The sequence below is a fragment of the Fundulus heteroclitus genome, chromosome 23 (genome assembly GCF_011125445.2).
Source record: "Fundulus heteroclitus isolate FHET01 chromosome 23, MU-UCD_Fhet_4.1, whole genome shotgun sequence".
Taxonomy (NCBI): Eukaryota; Metazoa; Chordata; class Actinopteri; order Cyprinodontiformes; family Fundulidae; genus Fundulus; species Fundulus heteroclitus.
In genome coordinates, this window is record NC_046383.1 from 5,791,972 (window position 1) to 5,814,068 (window position 22,097).

Here is a 22,097-nt window from a genome sequence, read left to right on the forward strand (position 1 = left end):
CTGTTCCAATTATATATTTCAAAATAAAAGTATCAGGGCAGAGTGAGCTGGATAAATTACGTTAGAAACTCTGAATCTCTAATTAACCTGAGAGCTAAGACCTGAAAATAAATATCTGACATCGACATTTATTTTGGTGGGCGTCGGGTAAACTAAAACTATTTGTAGGAAGACTTTTAAAGTGAAATACATTTTTACGCTTTCTGGAAAATATACACTTTTCACTTCCGGGTTGAAACTGTTGCTGTCGTCTTCTCCGCTGTCATCCCCTCTCTCAGCCCGTGACTCATATTCGGCCAGATTTATCCCCTTTTTTCCACCTCCGACGACATCGACCCAGTCATAAAAACGGCCGCGATGTTGCTAAAAACGAGCGCGGACGGGTCCCTGCGGGCTTTGAGGACCCTGCGGCAGGTGGTCCTGGCGAGCCTGTGTGTGTGCATCAGCTTCTCGGCTGCAGCATCTCCTGCTCAGGAAGAGGACAGTGCCATGGAGAACATCGTTACAGAGAAGAAGGCCGAGGAGAGCCACCGGCAGGACAGCGCCGACCTGCTCATCTTCATCCTGCTCCTCACCCTCACCATCCTGACCATCTGGCTCTTCAAGCACCGGCGCTTCAGGTTTCTGCACGAGACCGGGCTGGCCATGATTTACGGTGAGAGTCGCCATCAGAGCCGCGGCTCTCAGTCCGTGGACGAGAGGGGAAAGGCCAACACCACGACGCCTATGTTAAACCTAGGCTCGTTTTTTAAAAAAGGATGGAGGTTGAGGCGGAGCAGGTGCTCCTTTCTTCCCCTTTTCTTTGAGCATTAAAAGTGTTTCACTTCCCCTCTGCTCAGGTACAACCGCTGGTGACATTGTGATTGACAACAAGAAAGCCATTAATCTGGTTGCTCTGTGCACTGCAGACGACTTCCGCCTTTAACTCTGACATTTTTGGTGTTTTTTTTTTTTTTTTTTATCCTGACTGGTCGATTTTTACAAAGGTTTCATAAGTGCCAAACAGTCAAATTAAACACATGTCATGAAGAAAATCATTATTCATGCTAGTTTTAATTTAAAAAAATAATATCTGACTGTAGACTTTGTCAGGTGCAAATAGAAATAAGGGGATTTCCGCTTGTTTAATAAAATGTGCATGTGTTTAAGATTTACCAACAAAAGAAAATAGTATCTTTCTTCACAGAGACACTTTCTAAGGGAGTGTTTGGCTACGAAAAGGCTTTGGCCCATAATAGACGGGTGTGTTTATTTATTAATCCAGGGGTTGCTAAAATTAGGATTAAGACCACTCTTTCGTGGTCTGAATGATGGGATCTTATATCGTTTCCATTCACGGTTTGCAAAAGTCTAGTATCTGATTTCTAACATTTCCATGTCTGGGTAAGTTTAGGAAACTCTGGATTTACAGACATGAATTCCTCTTTTATTGTCTAAAAATGATCTCCATCCACTCCAGTTAAAGTTTTGTTTCTCTCTGTTCATCCGTTTGTTCCTCCATTGATTAATTTTCATTTATCCAAGATCAATCCTTCCTTCCACTGTTTCTTCCTATCTTATTACTCACTGTTAGTAATTTTTGCATGTTTCATATGTCCGCAACACTCACCTCCTTACAGAGATCTGCTAAAAATTCACGGTAGGGCTGTGTGATTTGGCCAAAAAATGTAATTGCGATTTAATTTAACCATAATTGTGATTTAATTTGGACTTTTCTCTGCATTAATAACAGTTAAGAACAAAAATGTGCTATCGATATTTAGATGTTTGTAAACAAGGACTATTTAAAACAAGAAATTTAACTTGTTTTTATTAATCATAATATCATTATCCAAGAGATTAGCTCTCAATTGAATTGGACATCACTCTTTGTTGAATATAAAGTGCAACCAACGAACAAGTCTATGTATTAAACAGTTTGACCATTACCATTACATAATTCTATGGTGAGGTTCCTGAACCTTTCTGGTAAAAAAAAAAAATTGATTATATAAACTCTAAAGCAGTAATAAAATTACATTATCTCACTGCTGAAAAACACACTTTAAACATATTACCAACACCTAAAGGACGTGTCTGATCTATTAATTGTTATGTAGCCAAAAATTGCAGACCTCTGCTATTTGGATTTTTTTTTTTTTTTTAATTGCAATTATATTGCAAATGTGATGAATTGTCCAGCCCAAGTTCCTTATTGGTTAGTTTTTGTATTTCTACTTTAAATATTACCTCAAATGTACCAAGAACTGTTACCTGGCCTGAGGTCATCTCCTAAAGCTGAAATAAGAGTTAAAATGTGCCGTGTAGAGCTGTGTAGTTCTGGTCAGAAGTATTTTTAAAATCCACACAGGAAATTATTCATACATCATTATGACTGACCACAGTTGGTAGTCTCTGTTTCCTGGGGCTTTGACAAGCACTCTCAATGAGCAAGTCCAAGTGAACCAGGAAGATTTTAAAAGGAGAATAGTAGATTTATGCAAAATGAAAAAGTGTTGTTGAGCAATTTCTTAGCAAATGCACATCCCAAGCACTTCTCCTTGAGCACAAGTTATTCACATATGTTCCAACTTTGCCAAGATTTGAAGAAAGAGTGTTAGGCAAGGCAAATTTATTTATATAGCACATTTCAGTACAGAGACAATGCAAAGTGCTTTACATGATTAAAATACAGGGAAAAACAAACAAACAGGAAAAAACAGAATAAAAGCAAGTAGGAATAAAATGTAGAAACAAAATAGAACATGGAGAAACAGAAACTAAAAGCAAACATTAAAAAAACAGTTGGACTACAAGTTGAACTAGTTGAACGGAGTGTTACCCTCAGAGGGAAGGAAAGAGGTTATGATGCTCAGGAACAACCCTGGAACCGCCACGACTAAGCTGCCATTTATAGGAAACTGCTAGAACAACATTGACCACCAAGGGCTGAGAGGGTGGCGACAGAGAAAGAACTGATCAGCGGCCAGCAACACAAAAATGCCAGATGTCTTCTGAAGACAATTTTTATCCTTCAGAGCAGAAACAATGTTATTTTTTTTAAATGAAGTTTGTTGTGTTGTGTAAAGGTGACACTTTCAGACCTGAGAACACAGCACCCCACATCCTGTGGGGTTGATCTCTTGCCAGTGGCACGTCTACATCGCAGTCAATGGAAAGAGAAGGGACACCTCCTGAGTCTTCAACTTCACTTTAAATAAATAAGTAGATGCTTGAATTGTTCACCCAACTGGTCCCAAAGACCCCAAATCCACAGTAAATACAGGCTTAAAATGGCGGAAGCTTACATGGCTTACATGAAGCTTCTTAAATGGGCCAGACTTAGACTTTACAGAAAATCTATGAGCTACACCTAAAAACTGGGTCAGTGCCAGGAAACCAGCAAATTTAAATGACCGTTTCTGGCGCGAAAAGTGATCAAGAATTCAGCCTGAAGTAGCCGGGAGCTTGTTGGTGGCTAGAATAACTAAATAAGCATGTCTCCAAATATTGGTGGGGGTGTTTAGATCGATTTCTTGTAGCCTCTACGTAGATTTTTGACATTGTGAGGATTAAAGAAAGACAAACTCTAGAAGCAGATTCTTATTTTTTAATTTGTTTGCAGTGGTGTGCTTTATAAGCGTTCCACACTGGAAAATAACGGTGCTGCTGACTGGAACTGTAGATAAACAACGAGAGAAAAGCTCAAGCTACGCATTAGATGTTTGTTTGTTTTTTGTTGTTTTAGCTTTTATCAGGATTTAAACTCTCATTTGTTTTTGGAACATCCAGTTTTTATTAAATTCAGAATCCAACCTACTATCCGTCCATCATCTAGACCCATTTACCCGTGGAGGGTCACAGGGAGCTGGTGCCTATCTCCAGCTGTCACTGGGTGAGAGACGAGGTACAGGTCACCAGTCAGGACTAACCCTGGACCTTCCTGCTGCAAGGCAACATTGCTACCCCCTGAATTCAACCCAATACAGTTCATTTGTTAGATAATTACATTTGAGAAGAAGCGGAGCTTTGTTGTCCTACATCCAGCCCTCCTCTGTTCTACCTTTTTGTCTTTTGGTCTCTGTCTCCCCAGGCCTGATTGTCGGCGTGATCTTGCGTTACGTCGTTCAGGTCCCCCGGGACGCCAGCGTCGTCTCGACGAGCTGCTTCGTCAACGCCAGCCCCGCCACCCTGCTGGTTAATGTCAGCGGCAAATTTTACGAGTACACCTTGAAAGGGGAGATCAGCGCCGGCGAGGTGAACGACGTGAAAGACAACGAGATGCTGCGCAAGGTACGGGCCGGATCTAATCATGCTTTGTCTTCAGGGAAATTATATATTCCTTGTTTGTTTTACTTTTTCCCATTTTCACACACTATAAATAGCTCTTTTATTTCATGCTGTGCATTTCATTGCAAAAATATTTAGACCCCTTGAGCTTTTCAATGTTTTTTTCCAAATGAATACCTCACAATTCAACGCATTTATAGGAGATTTCTGTGTGCAATGACCAACACTAACAATTTACCGCCTTTGAGTTGATTGTGTGGTAAAACCATCTTTCACTGAAATTGCTGCGGAGTCTTTCGAGGCATGTTTTTGCCACCTTGGCACATTTGGAGACTCGGAACATTTGGTCATTCTTCTTTGCAGAATTGCTCCATTGTAAATTTTTTGTCCAATGTTCTTTGCAAAAGACTTCTATGCATCAGATTTATTCACGTAGAAAAGTTAATGTTTGTTCATTTTTGCAAAATGACTCAAGTTTTGTCACAACTTTCAATCGGATTTAGGCCTGTCCTTTTGGCCATGTCTGTACAGGAGTGTGCTTGGATCTAAAGCATCACATTTTCTCTCTACTGCGGTGTTTAGGGGTGTTCTCCTGTTGAAAGGTGACCTTCCACCCCAGTTTTAAGTCTTTTGCAGGCTCTAGCAGGTTTACTTCCAGGGTTTTACCTGAATTTGACTCCATCAATTTTCCAACTGATTGATCAGCTTTCCTGTTCCCACTGAAGAAAATCATCCCCAGCTGGGATGGATTCAGAATGATGTTTAATGCTAGTTATTCTGCACACATAGCATTTCAAATGTAGGCCCAGAAGTTCACTTTTGAGCTCATCTAACCAGAACACCTTCATCCACATGTTTGCTAAGTTTCCTTTTTTCCTGCCTCTCCTGATAAAGACAAGATTTTTTGACATGGGTAATTATAACAGTTGTCTTGTCTACAGATTCTTCCACCTGAGCTGTGTGTCTCTGCAGCTCCTCCAGAGCTACCATGGGCTTTTTAGCTGCTTTTTTAATTAACCGCTGTCCTTGCCCGGCCTGTCATTTTAAGCGGATGGCTTCACAGTTGTACCACATCTGTTTCAGTTTTGGGTATTTTTAGCCTTTGCAGATTTTTATTTCTCAATAAAGAGAACAGTGTTTTATTTTCCTTCCAGTTCACAACTATGTGCTGCTTTGTGTTGGTTTGTCCAAAAAAACAAACAAACAAATAAAAAAGAAACTAATTGGAAGTTTGTGACTGTAACATGTTTTAGTTTAGAAAAGAAAAGGTTCATGGGGCGTGAATACTTCTGCAAGGTATTTTATTTCTCAAGGATCCCTACTTCAACACAAGCAACAAGTAGAAAAGGCTGCTTTAAATCTTTTTATTGTACAGTGCTATAAGAAGTCTGCTCACTGTGATCCAGTGTAAAATAAAAACAGCCCAAATGGACACGTTGCTCTGACTAATCTAATTTGCACTGATCTGGATTCTGAGCTAAAATTGCTCTCAGGCTTGATTTAGTCCTTGGGCTCCTTCAGCATTTAATGTCCCAGATCTGTCTTCCATAATTCATTATTAACTTAATGAATGTATCCAGAAAAAAAAGGTATCTTTGCATTTTGCTGCTTTTATTGACAAAGATGTTTCTTTTTGTGTGTTTCAGGTTACGTTTGACCCTGAAGTCTTCTTCAACATTCTGCTCCCACCCATCATCTTTCATGCAGGCTACAGCTTGAAAAGGGTAAAATATTCTCAGGAACAACATTATATTTAAATTAATAGTCATTACTGATAAAATATTGTCGTTTATTGATTTAAGTTGCGTTCGTATGCTTGTTTTTATTTTTGCAGAGACATTTTTTCCGCAACATGGGATCCATCCTGGCTTATGCCTTTGTGGGGACGGTGATTTCCTGTTTTATTATTGGGTAAGATGGTTCTCCTTTTTGGATGTACGGTGTTGTAAAGAATAGACGATCCATTTCGTATTATTCATAAAGATAATTACAAGTGCCTTCTGGTTCTCAAACAGGTTGTTGATGTACGGCTGTGTCAAGCTAATGAAGCATTTGGGCCAGTTGAGAGGAGACTTCTTCTTCACAGACTGTCTGTTCTTCGGAGCCATTGTCTCAGCAACAGACCCAGGTTTATATGTGCAAATGGGCTTTTGATGAGGTTTTACATGCAATATTTTACACAATCTTAACAACAGAACACACACAGAGAACAATGATGTAAGTCTACAATGTTTTAATCCATTTGTGTCTTTCACAGTACAAATTCTATGCGTATTCTTAGGGATTTCATACAAATCCACATTGATATTTAAAACAATGTAAAGTGGAAAAAACTTCAGGAAAGTAATTAATATACAAACTAAAGAACAAGGGACCAATTATAAAACCCTGAGTTGCACCGGCCCTATTGTCAACCTTTTCAAAAACACCATTTTTTTTTAATGACTCAGATTTTGTCAATTTCATTGCAGTTGCTGAGAAGTGATATTTGTGTCACTCCATCAAAGACTTTCTTCAAGTCAGGAATGATGGCTCCTACTACACCATTATCGAAATTCGCCATGACATTTTGTTGAAAAATATACTCATTTCCAGTTTCAGTAGAGCATAACTAGAGTATAACTAAATCCCAATAACAATTTTTTTGCTCCTAGTAGAGAAAAGTACTGACAAGTGTATATAATTGCTAACAAATGGTGAGCATCAGATTTATATTATAGCAGTTTTCCAGAAACTCAGAAATTGTCCCTCTTTTTATTTTCTGGGAGTCTCTAAACTTGGTAAAGATGACCACATTTACATTGAGTTTGAGTTTAAATGTTTTTGAGGGGAAAAAACTAAACAGAGTCAAGTCAAGTTTATTTGTACATTTCAACAGCAAGGCAGTTCAAAGTGCTTTACATCATGGAAACATAAAAACATCATAAACAAATCGAAACAGTCACTGGTTGTGAGACCAGTAACAAACATTAAATTGTATCAAGTGAAAACATCAATATGTTGGTCAATGTTCCTGTTATTATGAGCTAAAGTAGCTCTAAACAGGTGGTTTTCAGTCTCGGTTTAAAGGAATTCAGTGTTTCAGCTGATTTGCAGTTTTCTGGAAGTTTCTTCCAGATTTGTGGAGCATAGGAACTAAATGCTGCTTCTCCATGTCTGGTTCTGGTTCTGAGTCTGCAGAGTTGACCAGAACCAGAAGATCTGAGAGGTCTGGAGGGTTGATGCAGCAACAACAGGTTTTTTATATATTTTGGTGGCAAGCCGTTCAGTGATTTTATAGATTAACAGAAATATTTTAAAGTCTATTGTTACAGGGAGCCAGTGTGAAGACATTAGAACTGGGGTGATGTTCTCTATCTTCCTGGTTTTAATGAGAACGTGAGCAGCAGCGTTCTGGATCAGCTGCAGCTGTCTGATTGATTTTTTTTTTTTTTTGGGCGGTCCTGTGAAGACACTGTTGCAGTAATCACTGCGGCTAAAGATAAACGCATGAAAGAGTTTCTCTAGATCTAGTTCTGTCCTTTAATCATGGAAATGTTCTTCAGCTGATTGAAAGCTGATTTTGTTACCGTCTTTATGTGTCTTTGATGGTTCAGGTCAGAGTTCATCACTACACAAAGATTTCAGGCCTGATCACTGGTTTGTAGTTGTAATAACTGAAGCTGCGTGCTGACTCGGGTTTGTTCCTCTTTGGGTCCAAAGATATTAATTTCAGTTCTGTTTCTGCTCAGCTGGAGAAAGTTTTGGAACATCCAACACATTCTCACCATAGCTGAACTCTCTTAAGAAAATGATGATGCACGGTGCATAATACTTATTATTAGCAGGGTGAAATTAATAACTTTTGAGATGTTCTTTACATTCTTTTAAATTGTTGCATTTTACTCAGGAAATTGCTTCCATGTGTTTTTCGGTCCATGTTGCCTAGTGTCACCATCACAGATTTTAACAGCAGCGACCAGACTGGAATCAGAGCACCTACGTCTCTCTGAGCGCCGTGTCTTTGTTTTTACCATGAAAGGAAATCATGCGTTTCTGTTCGTTTCACAGTGACAGTCCTGGCCATCTTCCACGAGCTGCAGGTTGACGTTGACTTGTACGCGTTGCTGTTTGGAGAGAGCGTGCTAAACGACGCCGTGGCCGTGGTTCTGTCCTCGTAAGTTGTGTTTGTTTGTTTTGTTTTTTTATAAAATTATGTCTAATCTGCAGGTAAACGGAGAAGCACGTTGAGCTGGGACACGAACTTGAAAGTGGGTGTCTTTGCTATCTGGTCAGTGATTAACTAATCACTGACCACATTTAACCAAGCTAGCATCGGTTCCTAAGGTGATGCTCTGTTTTTCCCTCTGCCCTCCATGGGTCTGTTGTAATTTCCACCTTATGATGCATTATAGCAGCATGCAGATAGGAGGAGCTGGGTTATGCAGAGAGAGAGAGAGAGAGAGAGAGAGGGGCTAACTCATTGAACTAAGTAGAGCATGCTGTTATCTGCCTTTGCGATGCCTGAAGGCAAACTAGACGAATCAGCTTTAGACTGACTTTGGGTTTTAGAAATGTGTGTTACTTATTCTTTTGTCTTGTCGGTGAACTACTTTTTATGTGAGTTGGCTGAAGCCCTATTCACACAGGATAAGCGTTATCTGTGGACCTAATGTAATAAATAAGTTACCCCCCCTACGTCGGCTTTTTATGTGGCGCATTCGCGCGGGATAACCAAAGCCTGAGAAATGATCAAATTTACGGACATCTCTGACGCGTATTGTGAGCGGCTGTGTAACAGAAGCAGTGCCAACTCCGCTCATAAGCGACTTTTGCCTTGCTGTTTTCTAAAGTCGCCTTGAAATTTCGTGAGTCGTGGGTTTAGGGCTTGTTTTTGAACATGCTGTCATTTATTTGGGCTTTTTTTCCCCCCGACAGAACCCCTGTCAATTGCAACCTCGTACCGCTTCTGCATTACAGACAGGAAAAGTCGCGGTGGGTAGAAATGCAACATTAGATGCATGCATTAATAGGGTATAGAAGCGGCCTCCGTATTAGTATGGCGAGTTATTTGCTTTGGGACTTGCTTTCCGATTGGATTTTGCTGGCCTGAGACCCAAGATTTCTAAACACTCCAATGCAGCTTCCATTCTTCATCAAAAGCAAATAACATTAGATGTTAAGAATGATATTGTTGTGGACTGTACCAGAAAATGGGTTCTCATTTGGTCTTACATCAGGAGTATGATCCAAAAACACACGGCTAAATCAAGACGTTAAGGGTCTGACCTACATCCAATGGAAAAACATTGGCAGGTTTCTCTCCAGCGCATTTCAGCGTAATGGACCGTTACCGGTTAGTACGACACGCATGTTTGAGAGCAACATGGAAAAGTCAGTAAAGCAGAACCAGAACGTGCATCAGTGCAGCTGTAAACCTCCCGAACCACATTAGCTAACGCTAGCTGTTGTTAGCTTGATGAACTGCAGCCCCCTTCGAGCTGCATACCCCACCAGCCGTCCACCGTTACACTGAAAAAAAAAAATCCTGGTGACCCTGACTGGGTGAAGAGAACATTTGAGAGGATCATGCAACTGCAGTAAAATATTAATTTATTTCCTGGCTTTTCACACATAGTTACCAAGGCATTATTGAGTAAGCAATACATATTTTTCAGAATTTTTAAATGATCCCAGTTTGTCAGATTGATTTTGGATCTTGAACTTTAAACTACTTTAAGTATGTATTTGACCCAAGTTTGATGATGTGTTGTTTTGTCCTTTCGACTAGAAAATAGTCCAGCCCTCTCTGGTAGTTTTTTTTCTTTTTCTGTTTTCACTTGGTTATATTCCCAGCAATGGATTATTTTAAGTATCTCAGAGTTCCTCCTACAAGACTGTTTTTTTTTTTTTTTCATGAAGGAAAACATTCAGCCTGAGTCCTTTCTGGTCAGGATTAGTTAAACTCATGCAGTTTATGAGAAATCAGCAACCTGTCAGGAAGAGAGCCACTGTGCTCTTAAAAACAGATTCAGTAACAAAAAATAAACTTTTGTCTTTTTGGCATTTGGAAATTTTGGGTGTGGGTGGCCATCTCATGCTTTCATTGGGTGATGTTTAAGGTAAACTCTGCACTGGTCAGGAATTCAACAGCCAAATTAATATTTGGCTGTCGAATGACTTCATTCTTCAGTGAAAAATGTTGCAAAACATACTTTTAATTCTCATACGCAACAAGCTGACTTTATTTGAATATGTTTCTAACTCCAGAGTTAAAATTATTAGTTGAAGAGATTTGTTGGCTTCCTGAATAAAATCATTAAAAAAAAATCACAAAAATAACAAGAACACAGCCATGATGGAATTTGAAGTTGTGGCCAGAAATATCTTCCTGATAAGAGTGCTGCTTACAGAGCGTGACATCTGGTAAAATTAAGTAAGTGAGCCTTTCTGTGTGCAGGTTTCAGCTTTTCAAACTAAAGAATGTTTAATCCATTTAACCGTAGTACTAACATGTTCTATGTGCGTTAGTTTAGTCTGACAGTTTATTTCTCTCAAACAGCAGCATAACAAAACAGGTTACAATTTGCAAATGCATGCAGGGATAAAAACCTTCTGCAAAACATGTCCTGTTGTCCGATGACACATAAATTTAACTGTTTAGCTGCAAGTGGGAACTATGTTCCTAAAATAGCTGGCTTCATGAGGAATGAACATACTGTGGAAATATTGAAGCCACATCCCAAGGCAGCCAGGAAGTTGAAGCTTGGGTCTTCCAGCTCAACAATAACCTTAAGCATACTGCAAAGTTCGTTACAAAGTGGCTTAAAGGACTACAGAGGCAAAGCCCTGATCTCAGTCCCATAGAAAATGTGCTGGCAGAGCAGAAAAGGTGTGTGTGAGTTCTCAGAAGGAATGGGCCACAATTCCAGCAAATTTCCAAGACATTTGACCCAAGATATACTGTTTAAAAAGACAAATCTACCAAAATACTATGGAGGTATAGTCAAAGTTCAAGTTATAGGAACAACCATGTATGTCTGGTTGTTTGGCTTTGAAACTGACCTAAAACGGGGACAATTCAGTTGCATTTAATATCAGACAATGAGAAAACTTTTAGAAGACTGTGTTGTTGTTTTTTCTAACGTATGTAAATATCTGGTTTTCAGCTCTGTATATTCACCATTAAATGCTTTCTTTTAATGTTTACCAGGTCTATTGTTGCATATCAGCCGCAAGGAGACAACAGCCACACCTTCGAGGTCATGGCCATGCTGAAGTCTTTCGGGATGTTCCTTGGGGTTTTCAGCGGCTCCTTCTCGCTGGGAGTGGCCACGGGAATCGTTACGGCTCTCATATCTTTTCTGCTCGTGTTATCTATCCCGTATGTTCAATCAGCTCTGAATAAACAGGGTTGTGGGTTATTAAAAGTACACAAGTACACAAAGTTGGTTTGTGCAAAGTAGTGTGCAGAGTTCTTGTAAGTTGTTCTCTGTAACCCGACGCTGAACTGCGTTAAAACGCTTGTCCGCGTAAAGCCAATTAAATACATTTTAATAAAGTCCTTGACTGCGATCCTTACGTGACAAAATTCACCAAACTGAGGGATTTCCAGCTGCTGGAGACGGCTCTGTTCTTCCTCATGTCCTGGAGCACCTTTCTGCTGGCTGAAGCTTGTGGCTTCACAGGTAGCAAACACACCTTTTCTGTGGTTTACATCATTTTACACATTCCGGTCGCGTTGAAAGGGTTTAAATGTTTTTTTTGCTTGTTTTCCGATCGTGTTATTTATCCTGTGCTCTGCAGGCGTGGTGGCGGTGCTCTTCTGTGGCATCACTCAGGCCCACTACACCTTCAACAACCTGTCCCCCGAGTCTCAGGACCGAACAAAGCAGGTCAGAACCAGACTGCTCATTGTTCACCTTTTGGTTTAAAAAAAACACACCAGAGATTATAGTTGTATCAAATAATAACCTCCGTTAAATCATAGGATTCTAACCAGTCTCATTAAGTCAAATTTTAAATCCTATCGGTCTCAAATCTATCAGTAATCAGTTCTGAGGGAGTAAATCTTTAACCATGGAGCCGTAATTGCATGGTTTTAAAAGAAAAGAATGAGATCTTTTATAATAATTACTATTGTTAAAATATTAGAATAACAATTACACTTCAATTCACAACTGAATGATTGTATTGGGGCCAGTCACTTATAGAAACAATAATTGTCTTTTTTTCTTAATATCTATAACATATTTTAAGGATTGATTGCATAAAGAAAAGTGTACAAACAAGACTGTTATTTCTATATTATTCTGAAGGGATATATAGATATAGATATATGCTCAAATCAGGTGTAGGTTTTAGAAGTTACTAAATCTCACAGAGGGTGGTGGGGACATTTTATGATGGCAAGAAAATGAACACTGAGGGAAATATTGGTAGATTGCTAAAATATCATCAGAGCAGTATTTAATAACAAAACCGCAGCTGCATAATTTCCAAATTGTGTATGGCTGGAGTTTAGTGTTTTTCAATGTCTTGAAGGTCCTTAAATTTGACTTATGATTTGATGTTAAATATCAGGAGGGTTTAAAGATCTTTGTTTCTGTAACTCTAATTATCGGTAAACAGGAGGAAAATGACCCAAATATGTCAAATACATGCTGGAAAGATAACAGACTCAAACACAGAATGATGAGCTGAAGTTTTAATGTCGCGTTTCTTTTCTGTCTCTTTCAGCTGTTTGAGTTGCTAAATTTCCTGGCAGAGAACTTCATTTTCTCCTACATGGGTCTCACCCTCTTCACCTTCCAGAACCACATCTTTAACCCCATGTTCATCGTTGGCGCTTTTGTATCTTTTCAACCTGCTAAACAGAAAAGGTTTCGTTTGCTTCATTTAATATGGGAATTTAAATGATAATTACATTTTTTTTTTTACTTGTTCTGAATTTATTTTTGCTAAAACTAAAGCCCATCTATTAAAGGCCTTCTAGACACAAGTGATTTAGCCCGAAGCTTCACGCGTACGTGAGGATGTTCCACGGGTTGTTCTCCTTGACCTCCTTCCCCTGCAGCTGGCGGTGTTCCTGGGACGAGCTGCTAACATCTACCCTCTGTCGTTCCTCCTCAATCTGGGTCGGCGTAACAAGATTAGATCCAACTTCCAGCACATGATGATGTTTGCAGGCCAGTAGAGTGCAGACTGTGAAAGAAGAAGCCGGTTAAAAGCAGAGAACGTCCTGCTGTGCCTCGTGTTTGTGAGCCTCGTTCTCATGCGCTCCTGTTTCTTTGTTTCTTAGGCCTGCGAGGTGCGATGACCTTCGCCCTGTCCATCAGGGATACGGCCACGTACGCCCGCCAGATGATGTTCTCCACCAACCTTCTGGTGGTTTTCTTCACCGTCTGGGTTTGCGGGGGCGGCACCACTCAGATGCTGTCTTGTCAGCGGATACGGTATGCTGCCTGTTTCAGACTTGAGCAGAAATGTTTAGACTTAGACTTAGACAACTTTATTTGTCATTTTGTATGCACAGAGTGCGTACAGAACGAAATTTTGTTGCATACAGCTTGTAAATTGCAGTAAAAATTAAATTACAGGATAAGGTGCAGCAGTGATTTATAAGTAAAACAATTGAAATGTAAACAATGCAGGAGAAAGTCACAGTGTACAGGTGAGTATTTTTACATTATGAGGGTTTTTACATTTTTACATTATGAGGGATTCTTTTTTTAGTGCAGCGATACCTTTTATACCCGTTACTGACACCATTGTATCAAGCCACTTATAAAGTCTCAGCAATATCAGGGAAACCCTATTTTCTCTCCCCTGACAAGTTCTAATGCAAAAGAAACGAGGTCTTTAATACTAAAAGATGCAAAGGGCTGATTACATTAGTTTGAAACTAGAAGTCACAAATTTAGACCAATAAGATTTTAACTATATTCATGTTACATTTTAAGGTGTTAAGATAAAAATGAGGCTTACACAATTAAATACAAAATGGAGTTTTAAAATGATAATTTAGTCTATTGAAGGTAAAAAACCTTTTCAAACCAACCAGTGAAAAGGTTGCGCCATCCTTGGTGATGACAATTGTGACCAAGCTTTTGCAATGACCAGCAATGAGTCATTAAAGTCGCTGAGGGCAGCATCTCCAGCAGATGTAAGTCCAGACTTTGACTAGACCACTCCTTTCAGAGCTGGACCTCATTTGGCTTGAGTTTAAATATCCCAGTCTATGTATGACGTTCTGTTTCTGAACTTCTGGGTTAGTTTGATTCTAAATGCCACAGGGGAAGTGCCTTTTGTTCGGTTATTATTAAAAAAAAAAAAAAAAAAAAAAAAAAAACATTGTTTACTGTGATTATCTCTTTTGGGTCGAGTAATTGAAGTGATCTGAAACAGCCTAATTTTTAAGAAATAAATGTTAAAGTTCACTGTAACAGTGGTCGTACTCCATATAGATTCAGATGTAAGATTCATAGATAAGATTCAGATGTAAACTCATTGGATTAACTTGAAGTTAATCCACATGTATTAGCTACACACGTGTTTTCTGATCAGTCCTTGTTTTCATGAACCTCCCCATCCTGCACATTTATTGTGTTTTCCTGCTTTGACTGTGAGGATCAGTAACAGAATACAGCTAAACTCGCGGACAAAGTTTGGAGACATATCCCTTCTAAAAAGTGACACACATTAAACACATGTTAGATCCTGATGAGATAACATAACTCCTGTTAGCTTCTTATATTAGTAAAAATCTTGGGATTACAAATAAATTCACAAAATCAAGGATAGTTGAAAATAATTAAATGATGGATTCAGTTTCGGGCAAAAGTTTTCAAAGATTAAGTGATTAAGTACAAAGTTTTTATTAGATTTGTTTTTTTTCTCCAAGGCATACAAAGGATCCTTAACTCAAAAGCTAAATTTGTGTTTTCATTTGAGACAACAGACACAATACTAGAGGAAATAAAGCCTATTTAGTAATATTAATATACGTTTTAGCACTTTGTAGCTCTCCGTTTGTCAAAAACACAATTTTTCCCCCTGTTTATATAGTTTTCTAAATAAAGATCCAAAGATAACACAGGTTCAGTACATAAAACAAAGATAAAACACCTAAAGGGTCCAGTTCCAGGTGTTTGCAAGAGATTTTAAAGCTAAATTATAAAGAAAAACTTTAAAAGATCCTCAGAAAGCCTGAAACAAGACCACTTTAAAATATTACAAAACATTTGTTTAACTGATAGCAACAGATTAAATGTCTGTTGTCTGAAGACTCACCGGTACTAGATGTTCAGGAAAGCCTGCAGAGAAATCCGTAAAGTTGAGTCTGGATACGATCGAGAAACATTTTAAGAACCCAGACTTCACGATGGATTTGATTTAACACCGAAAGTCTTTGACCGTTACGGAAATGACACGAGATACGTTCAGCAAACCTGCCGAAGATCCATTTGTTCTGATCATTTTCCCAGTCCTTGTAGACGGTGCTACCTCTATCTAGATATTGTTGGCAGAAAGTGTTTTTACTTGTTTATTTTATTGAAATTTCTCAGAGAAAACAACAGATTTCCTGTTTTTCTTTTAACAGCGTGGGAGTTGACGCCGATCAAGAGAACTCTGTAAGGACGCCACATGGTGAAACAACCTCCACCTGATGTTGCTTGAAATCATATCAATTAATGGACAATATCCTCCGTTTTGCTTCAGATGAGTTTCGCCGATGGAATAGAGAGGAGAAGCACCAAACAAGAAAGTGCCTGGCTTTTCCGACTTTGGTACAACTTCGACCACAAGTATCCTTTAAAAACACATCGTGGGGTTTGTGTAGTTCACCTGGTTTCGTTCTTCAGACCATGTGCTGCATCGAAGATGTTCAGCTCCATTAGTGAAGAGTGAAATTCATGTGTTAAGCCAGCAGAGGGCGCTCCGCTTGTAAATTGACAGGCAAATGACCTTCAGAACCAGGTGATATTCACATACACTGTATGAAAAAGCAACATTTTTACTGTCTGACATTAAATCAGAGTAAACCTTTCCAGGTTTAAGTCCGTCATAAGTAGCAAAACGAAGTTGGATTGCTAAAAGCCAGAATAAGAGAATCTTTTTTTTTCTTTTTTTTTTACTTAAATTGAGGTGTTTACAACATTGCTTTGGTATTTGGTAGACTTGCCTTTTAAAGAGTATAGTATTTTTACAGGAGTTTTAGCCCCCTCCTCCCAATAGAACTAGTGTAACTGCGTCAGATTTGTTCACACACATTTTGAATGTGAGTGAAAACATTGAATGTGTTCACGCACATTCAAAACATTATGTTTGTTTTGAAGTAATGGCTTCTTGCTATCTGACCATGATGACATCCTCTTATTGGATTTTTTTCATGATGTCACACAAGGAAGCCGTTTGTTTGAGCTTTTGCCCTTAAATACATCCACAGGTTGTATTCCAACATTGTGAATTAAGTTATGGAATCAGAAGCTTTCTAAAACATGATCTCGCCTTCCAATATTGTCAGAAATAATACTAAATGTAAACGTCTACATCTGGAGAAATTACAAAAAAAAAAAAAAAAGATGCTCTCTGGTTATTTTTGCATTTAGCAAATTTAATTAGTTTAGCTGACCTAAAACAGGAAAGGTTTTGTCTGATTTGATAACAAAGGGTGAGAAAATAGACTGTGTATGTGAACATCTACTTAAAACTGTAGCCTAACGCATTTAGAGTAAACCATCAACACATTATTAACCTTTTTCATTGTTTTTCCGACATTTTTCTGGATCATTTTATTGGCTCTACTGCAAACCTTAGTTTGCAAACAGGTCCTAAAGAACAACAAGGAATTTTACTTTGGTTTCACTTTTCTCTCAATGAAGACATTTTGAGCATATATCATTGTAAATATGTAAATATCGATTCATTTTCAACAAAAGAGGACAACATTGCTGAATTGGAGCACATAGGAATGGTGTTGATCTGGGGACTCTGACGGTTGTACACAGTGTTCATCAGTAGGCAGCCTGTGGCTGGTTTTATGAAATGGCCTGAAGGTAAAAGTCTAAACAGTTTGTCTGCAGGATGTGTGGAGTCTGCAGAGCTGCCCTTTTCCTGACCCTAGACCTGTACAAGTCCTGGATGGAAGGAAGGTCAGGCGTGACGATGCTCTCTGCAGACCTAATTGTTCACTGTAGTCTGGACCTGTCCTGCTTTTTTTTTGGATGAGCCAAACCACACAGCGAGGGACATGAACACTGAACATAGCATGCAGAAATACATTTGCCCCTAATAAAATTACCAGAAGTAAAGAGAGTCAACTGGAATAAAACAATGGCATGCATGGCAAAGGAGTTTTCGACCCTGTCGTTTGTATCATATTCTCTCCATCTGCTGTTTCCAGTTCCTCTGCCTCCCCTCTAAGTTCATTCTTTAGGTTTTTCCCTTGACTCCAGCCTCTCTCCAGCTACCTGAAGCCCATCCTGACTCACAGCGGGCCCCCGCTCACAACCACGCTTCCCCCCTGCTGCCACCCTCTCGCCCGTTTCCTCACCAGCCCTCAGGCCTTCGAGGTCAGGCGGCGGGTCACGGCGGATCTATTCACTTACGTTCTAGATCAGCATAATAAGCCTCGCTTTCCCCTCCCCCCGCAGAACGAGTGCCAGCTGAAGGACGACGACTCTGACCTCATCCTGACGGACGGCGACATCAGCCTGACTTACGGCGACATCACGGTCAGCACAGACGCCACGGGGGCCCACACCAGCGGCGGCGGCGGGCCGGCCGCGGACGACCTGGACGGGGAGCTGGCGTACGGAGATCACGAGCTGGTGATGAGAGGCACCCGCCTGGTGCTGCCCATGGACGACTCTGAGCCGTCGTTCACGGGCCACCTGCGCATGTGAAAAGCGGGTTCCAGCGTGGCGCCGGCCGGACCACCGCCCAGAACAAACTGACCCGAGCCACTGAGCAAAAGACGAGTACCTGACTCCTCCTCTCACTCCACCATTATTTCTGTTGCACTTTGCTTTTTTTCTCTGCCCATTGCTGATTTCCTCTAAAGGCAAATCACTGTCTCTACCTCATTCTCTTTCTGCTCACTTTCATACTACTCCATTTATTTTACATTCCCGGCTGCTGCCAGTCACCTTACTGTAGCATCGCAGCATGAGTTAGTGATCAAATGCAAACGCCAGCCACTACCTAATTTGTCAGTGTACAGTATATCTCAAGAGAAACTATAACGTTGTTATGCATGTGAAGGTTGCTTGTCGTTTTCTTTGCGTTTTAGGACTTTAAAGCTTTGTTTTGGTTGTCACCGCTTTGGGGTCTGACCTCAAATGTTGCTCCTTTTTCTTTTTTCTTTTTTTTCTGAGCATCAGAGGCAAGCTGACTCACAGTGGAAAACTTTACTGTACCTTTGGTTTCAATCAAGTGCCTGGGAATTGTAGTTTTTAAGCATGGCAACTCTATACTAGATTACTTCTGAAAGCAGCTTTAGGATGGTACATAAGTGTGTGTGTGTATATATATATATATATATATATATATATATATATATATATATATATATATATATATATATATATATATATATATATATATATATATATATATATAACGCAGAAGCCTCCATTCCAAAAGGTAGCAGTGTACTACACGGGTGTGTAGGGTATGAGTTTGTGCTGTTTGCTTGTAAATAATGTGTGAACAATGTGAAGCCAGCGGGCAGCGCTCGCTACGGCTCGCTGCAGGTGACCTTAGACCGTGACATTAGAGAGACTTTGCACCTTACTTTGGCAGCCGACCGCACTCGCAGCAGTTGGAGGGGTTGCTGCTGTGAAAGCGAGATCCGAATGAAGTGAAGTGAAGTGAGCTTTGTGCCATTCTCGCCATGCATTTTGACGTTTTTCTGTAAACTGAATCCGTCCGACCTTAAAGTGTTTTTGTACCCTTTTTTTGCAGAGGAACATTTGTCATACACGTCTCGCTTTGCTCACGCGTTTCTATTCAGATATTTTTTCATCGAATCAATACAAACCCATTTAGGTGCCTAAATTTGACACAAAGAAAAATCAGTTGTCTGAATCAGAATGTACAGAGAAGTGTTTTCGTAATATCATTAGAAATTAGAGAAATTTAAGGGACGCATACTTGAGTAAGTTTAGCTTCTTTATTTGTCTGGTTTCATATTTTGAGGCTCCTAAATACTGGTGAACAATGACTGTGTTAGCCGACTTAAATGAGACTTCTTTCAGTGCTTTTCTGCTTTAATCTGAAAAAACATTTGCTTCCCATGCTACTGTTGTGTCACAATTATTCATACAGCTGTATCTCAGTAGATATGAATCTCGCCGTGTTGATTTAGTTCAGCATTTCAGTTCACAAATTAAAACTCATCTATACTGTGGATTAATTACACACAGAAGGAAATATTCAGTTGCTTTTTTTGTGATTATGGTTACCAGGTACTGAAAATTAGAGTGACCTTAACCTGTGTGGTGGTACTGACCCAGATCCACTCCAAGCCTTGTAATTTTCCCCCAAACGCCTGAAGGAGCTTTCTTTCACAATCCCCACAAACCTGCATTTATCCCCGTTGCTTCTTCACATTTTTTACCATACTTTTTCCTACCACTCAACTTTCTATTAAGCCATCTTCTTTAGCCCTCCTTGATCATTTCAAAGACTGCTGGACAGCTGTTCAATCCACAGCCGTACGCATGATTGTGTAAACCTTGACATAACACCTCTGAGTAGGAAGAAAAAAAATACGGAACTTGTCTGATATGTTAAAATTTCCTGAGAAACAGAAACTTGCGTTTTTATTTACTGCAAGCCGTAATCAACAACATTAAGAGATGAAAACACCGTAATATTTCAGCCTGTGTGTAAATAATCTTAATAGTATGCAAATTTAGCTTTTTTTTTATTTATAACTCACTGAAATAAAATACATTTTAAAGATATTCTAAGGTACTGAGATGCACCTGTAAATGGTTATATAATATTGCCGTCCTGGATCTTATTTCTTACCTTATTTATTTCTTACCTTTCTTTCATCACTCCTCATCATTCTTAATATTTGGGCTGCCCGTAATGTCATGCAAACATGACTTACGTTACAATAGTCAAACACCGAGTTGGAATGAACTCACTAGTCTTTTTCTTTTGGTGACGTCTCTGCCGCTCTCTGTGAACTCTCCCTGAGCTTTATTAGATGAGGACAGCTAAAGACCATCCAGTTTACTAAAAATATGACACCTGGAATATTATAGCCTGCTAAATATTGCATCTCAGCAGTCCAAAGCGTTTGAAGTATTACGCACTGTGATCTATTGTACAGTTTTAACGAGCATTCAGATTAAATATCTCACATTTGAGCTGGGACTCAGCCACGTCTTTATTTTGAAAGCTTACCAATGTTGGTATTGTTTAAATGCTGTTCACCCCTCCTGTTTTTGTACTGAACTGGTTTCTCATGAATGAATTGTGTGAAGGTTAAACATAAGTCGCACAAATACAAATCAGACGCGTTGAATTTGGTTTATTTCTCTGCATGTTACAGAAGAGCAGACGGCTTTCGGAGCTCGTTTAGGTCGCGGGGAGCGAATTTAATAGGAAGCGTTGGTCGGGTTGTCGCCGTGGCAGCGCTGTGTTTATTTGAACCGAAGCCAGAAAACATTTGGTGACATTTCTATGTGTGTGTGTGTGGTTTGGTCTCTGAGCAAGCCAAAGAAAAATAAGTGAGGGCATGCAAAATGAGCGCAGGAAGATGGGAATTAAGAAACAGAGAGCGAGAGAAGGAGGAGAGTAGAGCAGACTTGTAGATATCGCTCTTCCTCCCTTAGTTATCTTCTGCTGTGCAGGAACCTCTAATTTAACTTTTTTTTATGTTGGCTTGTTTGATTTTGCTTTAATAATCTGTTCTTTATGACTCCGTACGATCTACTAAAGAGTTGAAATACCATTTGAGTTTGTATGATAAATATTTTTTTTAAAGAGATTAAATCTAGTGAAGGAAACCTCTCATTTGCACTCATATTGTTGTTCTGTTTTGTCCAGTAATGTTATTTTATCCCACAGCTGCATTTATATTATTTACCTTTTTGTTTTTTTATTTTTTGAGTTTTTCTGAGATGATAAAAAAATCTTGTCAATAATGACAGTTGAGTTAATGTTCAGTTGAAGTTTTATTACTTCTGTAAAGAAATATCTCTGTGTTTCAGTGATTGTAAAGACCATTTCATGCAAACTTTCCATCTTATCAGGTAGTTTTGTATTTTGCGTTTGCAACAAGATGCTTTTTGTCGTGTTTTCTTCAGAGCATAAATGATCTTTTGCAGCTTGTGTATCTCTGAAAGGAAAAAAAAGGTAAATAAATCTGAGCAGAAATGTGTGCCATTATTACCTAAATGACACTTTAATCAATGTGAACTCTTCAAAAGGTGATCTAGGTCTTGGTGTTTTCTGCTCTGCCGGTACGTGTTCTGTTTCGGCTCTCTGATCGGTCTCCTGTGACACGCTTTGATCAGCGGAAATCTTGACTGAAGTAGCTGAGCAAAGAGGCCTGCTGTGCTCTGTTTTCAGTCTGCTCTCTCTTCATACAGCATATTCTCTGTGTGAATGTGTCCAAAATGCCTGCAAGTGTTTACGGATGTGTGTCTGACCAAAAAAAAAAAAAAAAAACGAAACGATAACATGTCCTATCCTTTTTTTATATATACATATGTTTTTTGTTTCTTTTTGTTGCAGATACTGACTGTTTACATCTGTGTAAATATACTCCCACCTGTTCTGTGTGTGTGTGTGCGCAACGGTCAGTAAATAAAAGCCTTTGCATTTAA

The 22,097-nt window shown here is 39.3% G+C and overlaps 1 protein-coding gene across 2 annotated transcripts; it reads left to right on the forward strand.

The window, feature by feature from the left end:
* The first annotated feature begins 213 nt into the window (after positions 1-213).
* Positions 214-22,097, forward strand: slc9a6a (solute carrier family 9 member A6a). 2 transcript variants are annotated; one of them, XM_012861714.3, is made up of 16 exons: positions 215-655; positions 4,073-4,272; positions 5,916-5,993; positions 6,104-6,180; positions 6,285-6,397; positions 8,320-8,425; positions 11,462-11,603; positions 11,831-11,936; positions 12,055-12,143; positions 12,988-13,101; positions 13,325-13,436; positions 13,550-13,703; positions 15,851-15,881; positions 15,970-16,055; positions 17,717-17,822; positions 17,904-22,097. In XM_012861714.3, the coding sequence occupies exons 1-16, from the start codon at positions 358-360 to the stop codon at positions 18,153-18,155; spliced, it is 2,064 nt and encodes a 687-aa protein (XP_012717168.1). In that variant the 5' UTR covers positions 215-357; the 3' UTR covers positions 18,156-22,097. The 2 variants fall into 2 exon arrangements, with proteins under 2 accessions (XP_021171665.2, XP_012717168.1); XM_021315990.2 differs by having other exon boundaries at positions 214-655; positions 17,717-22,097.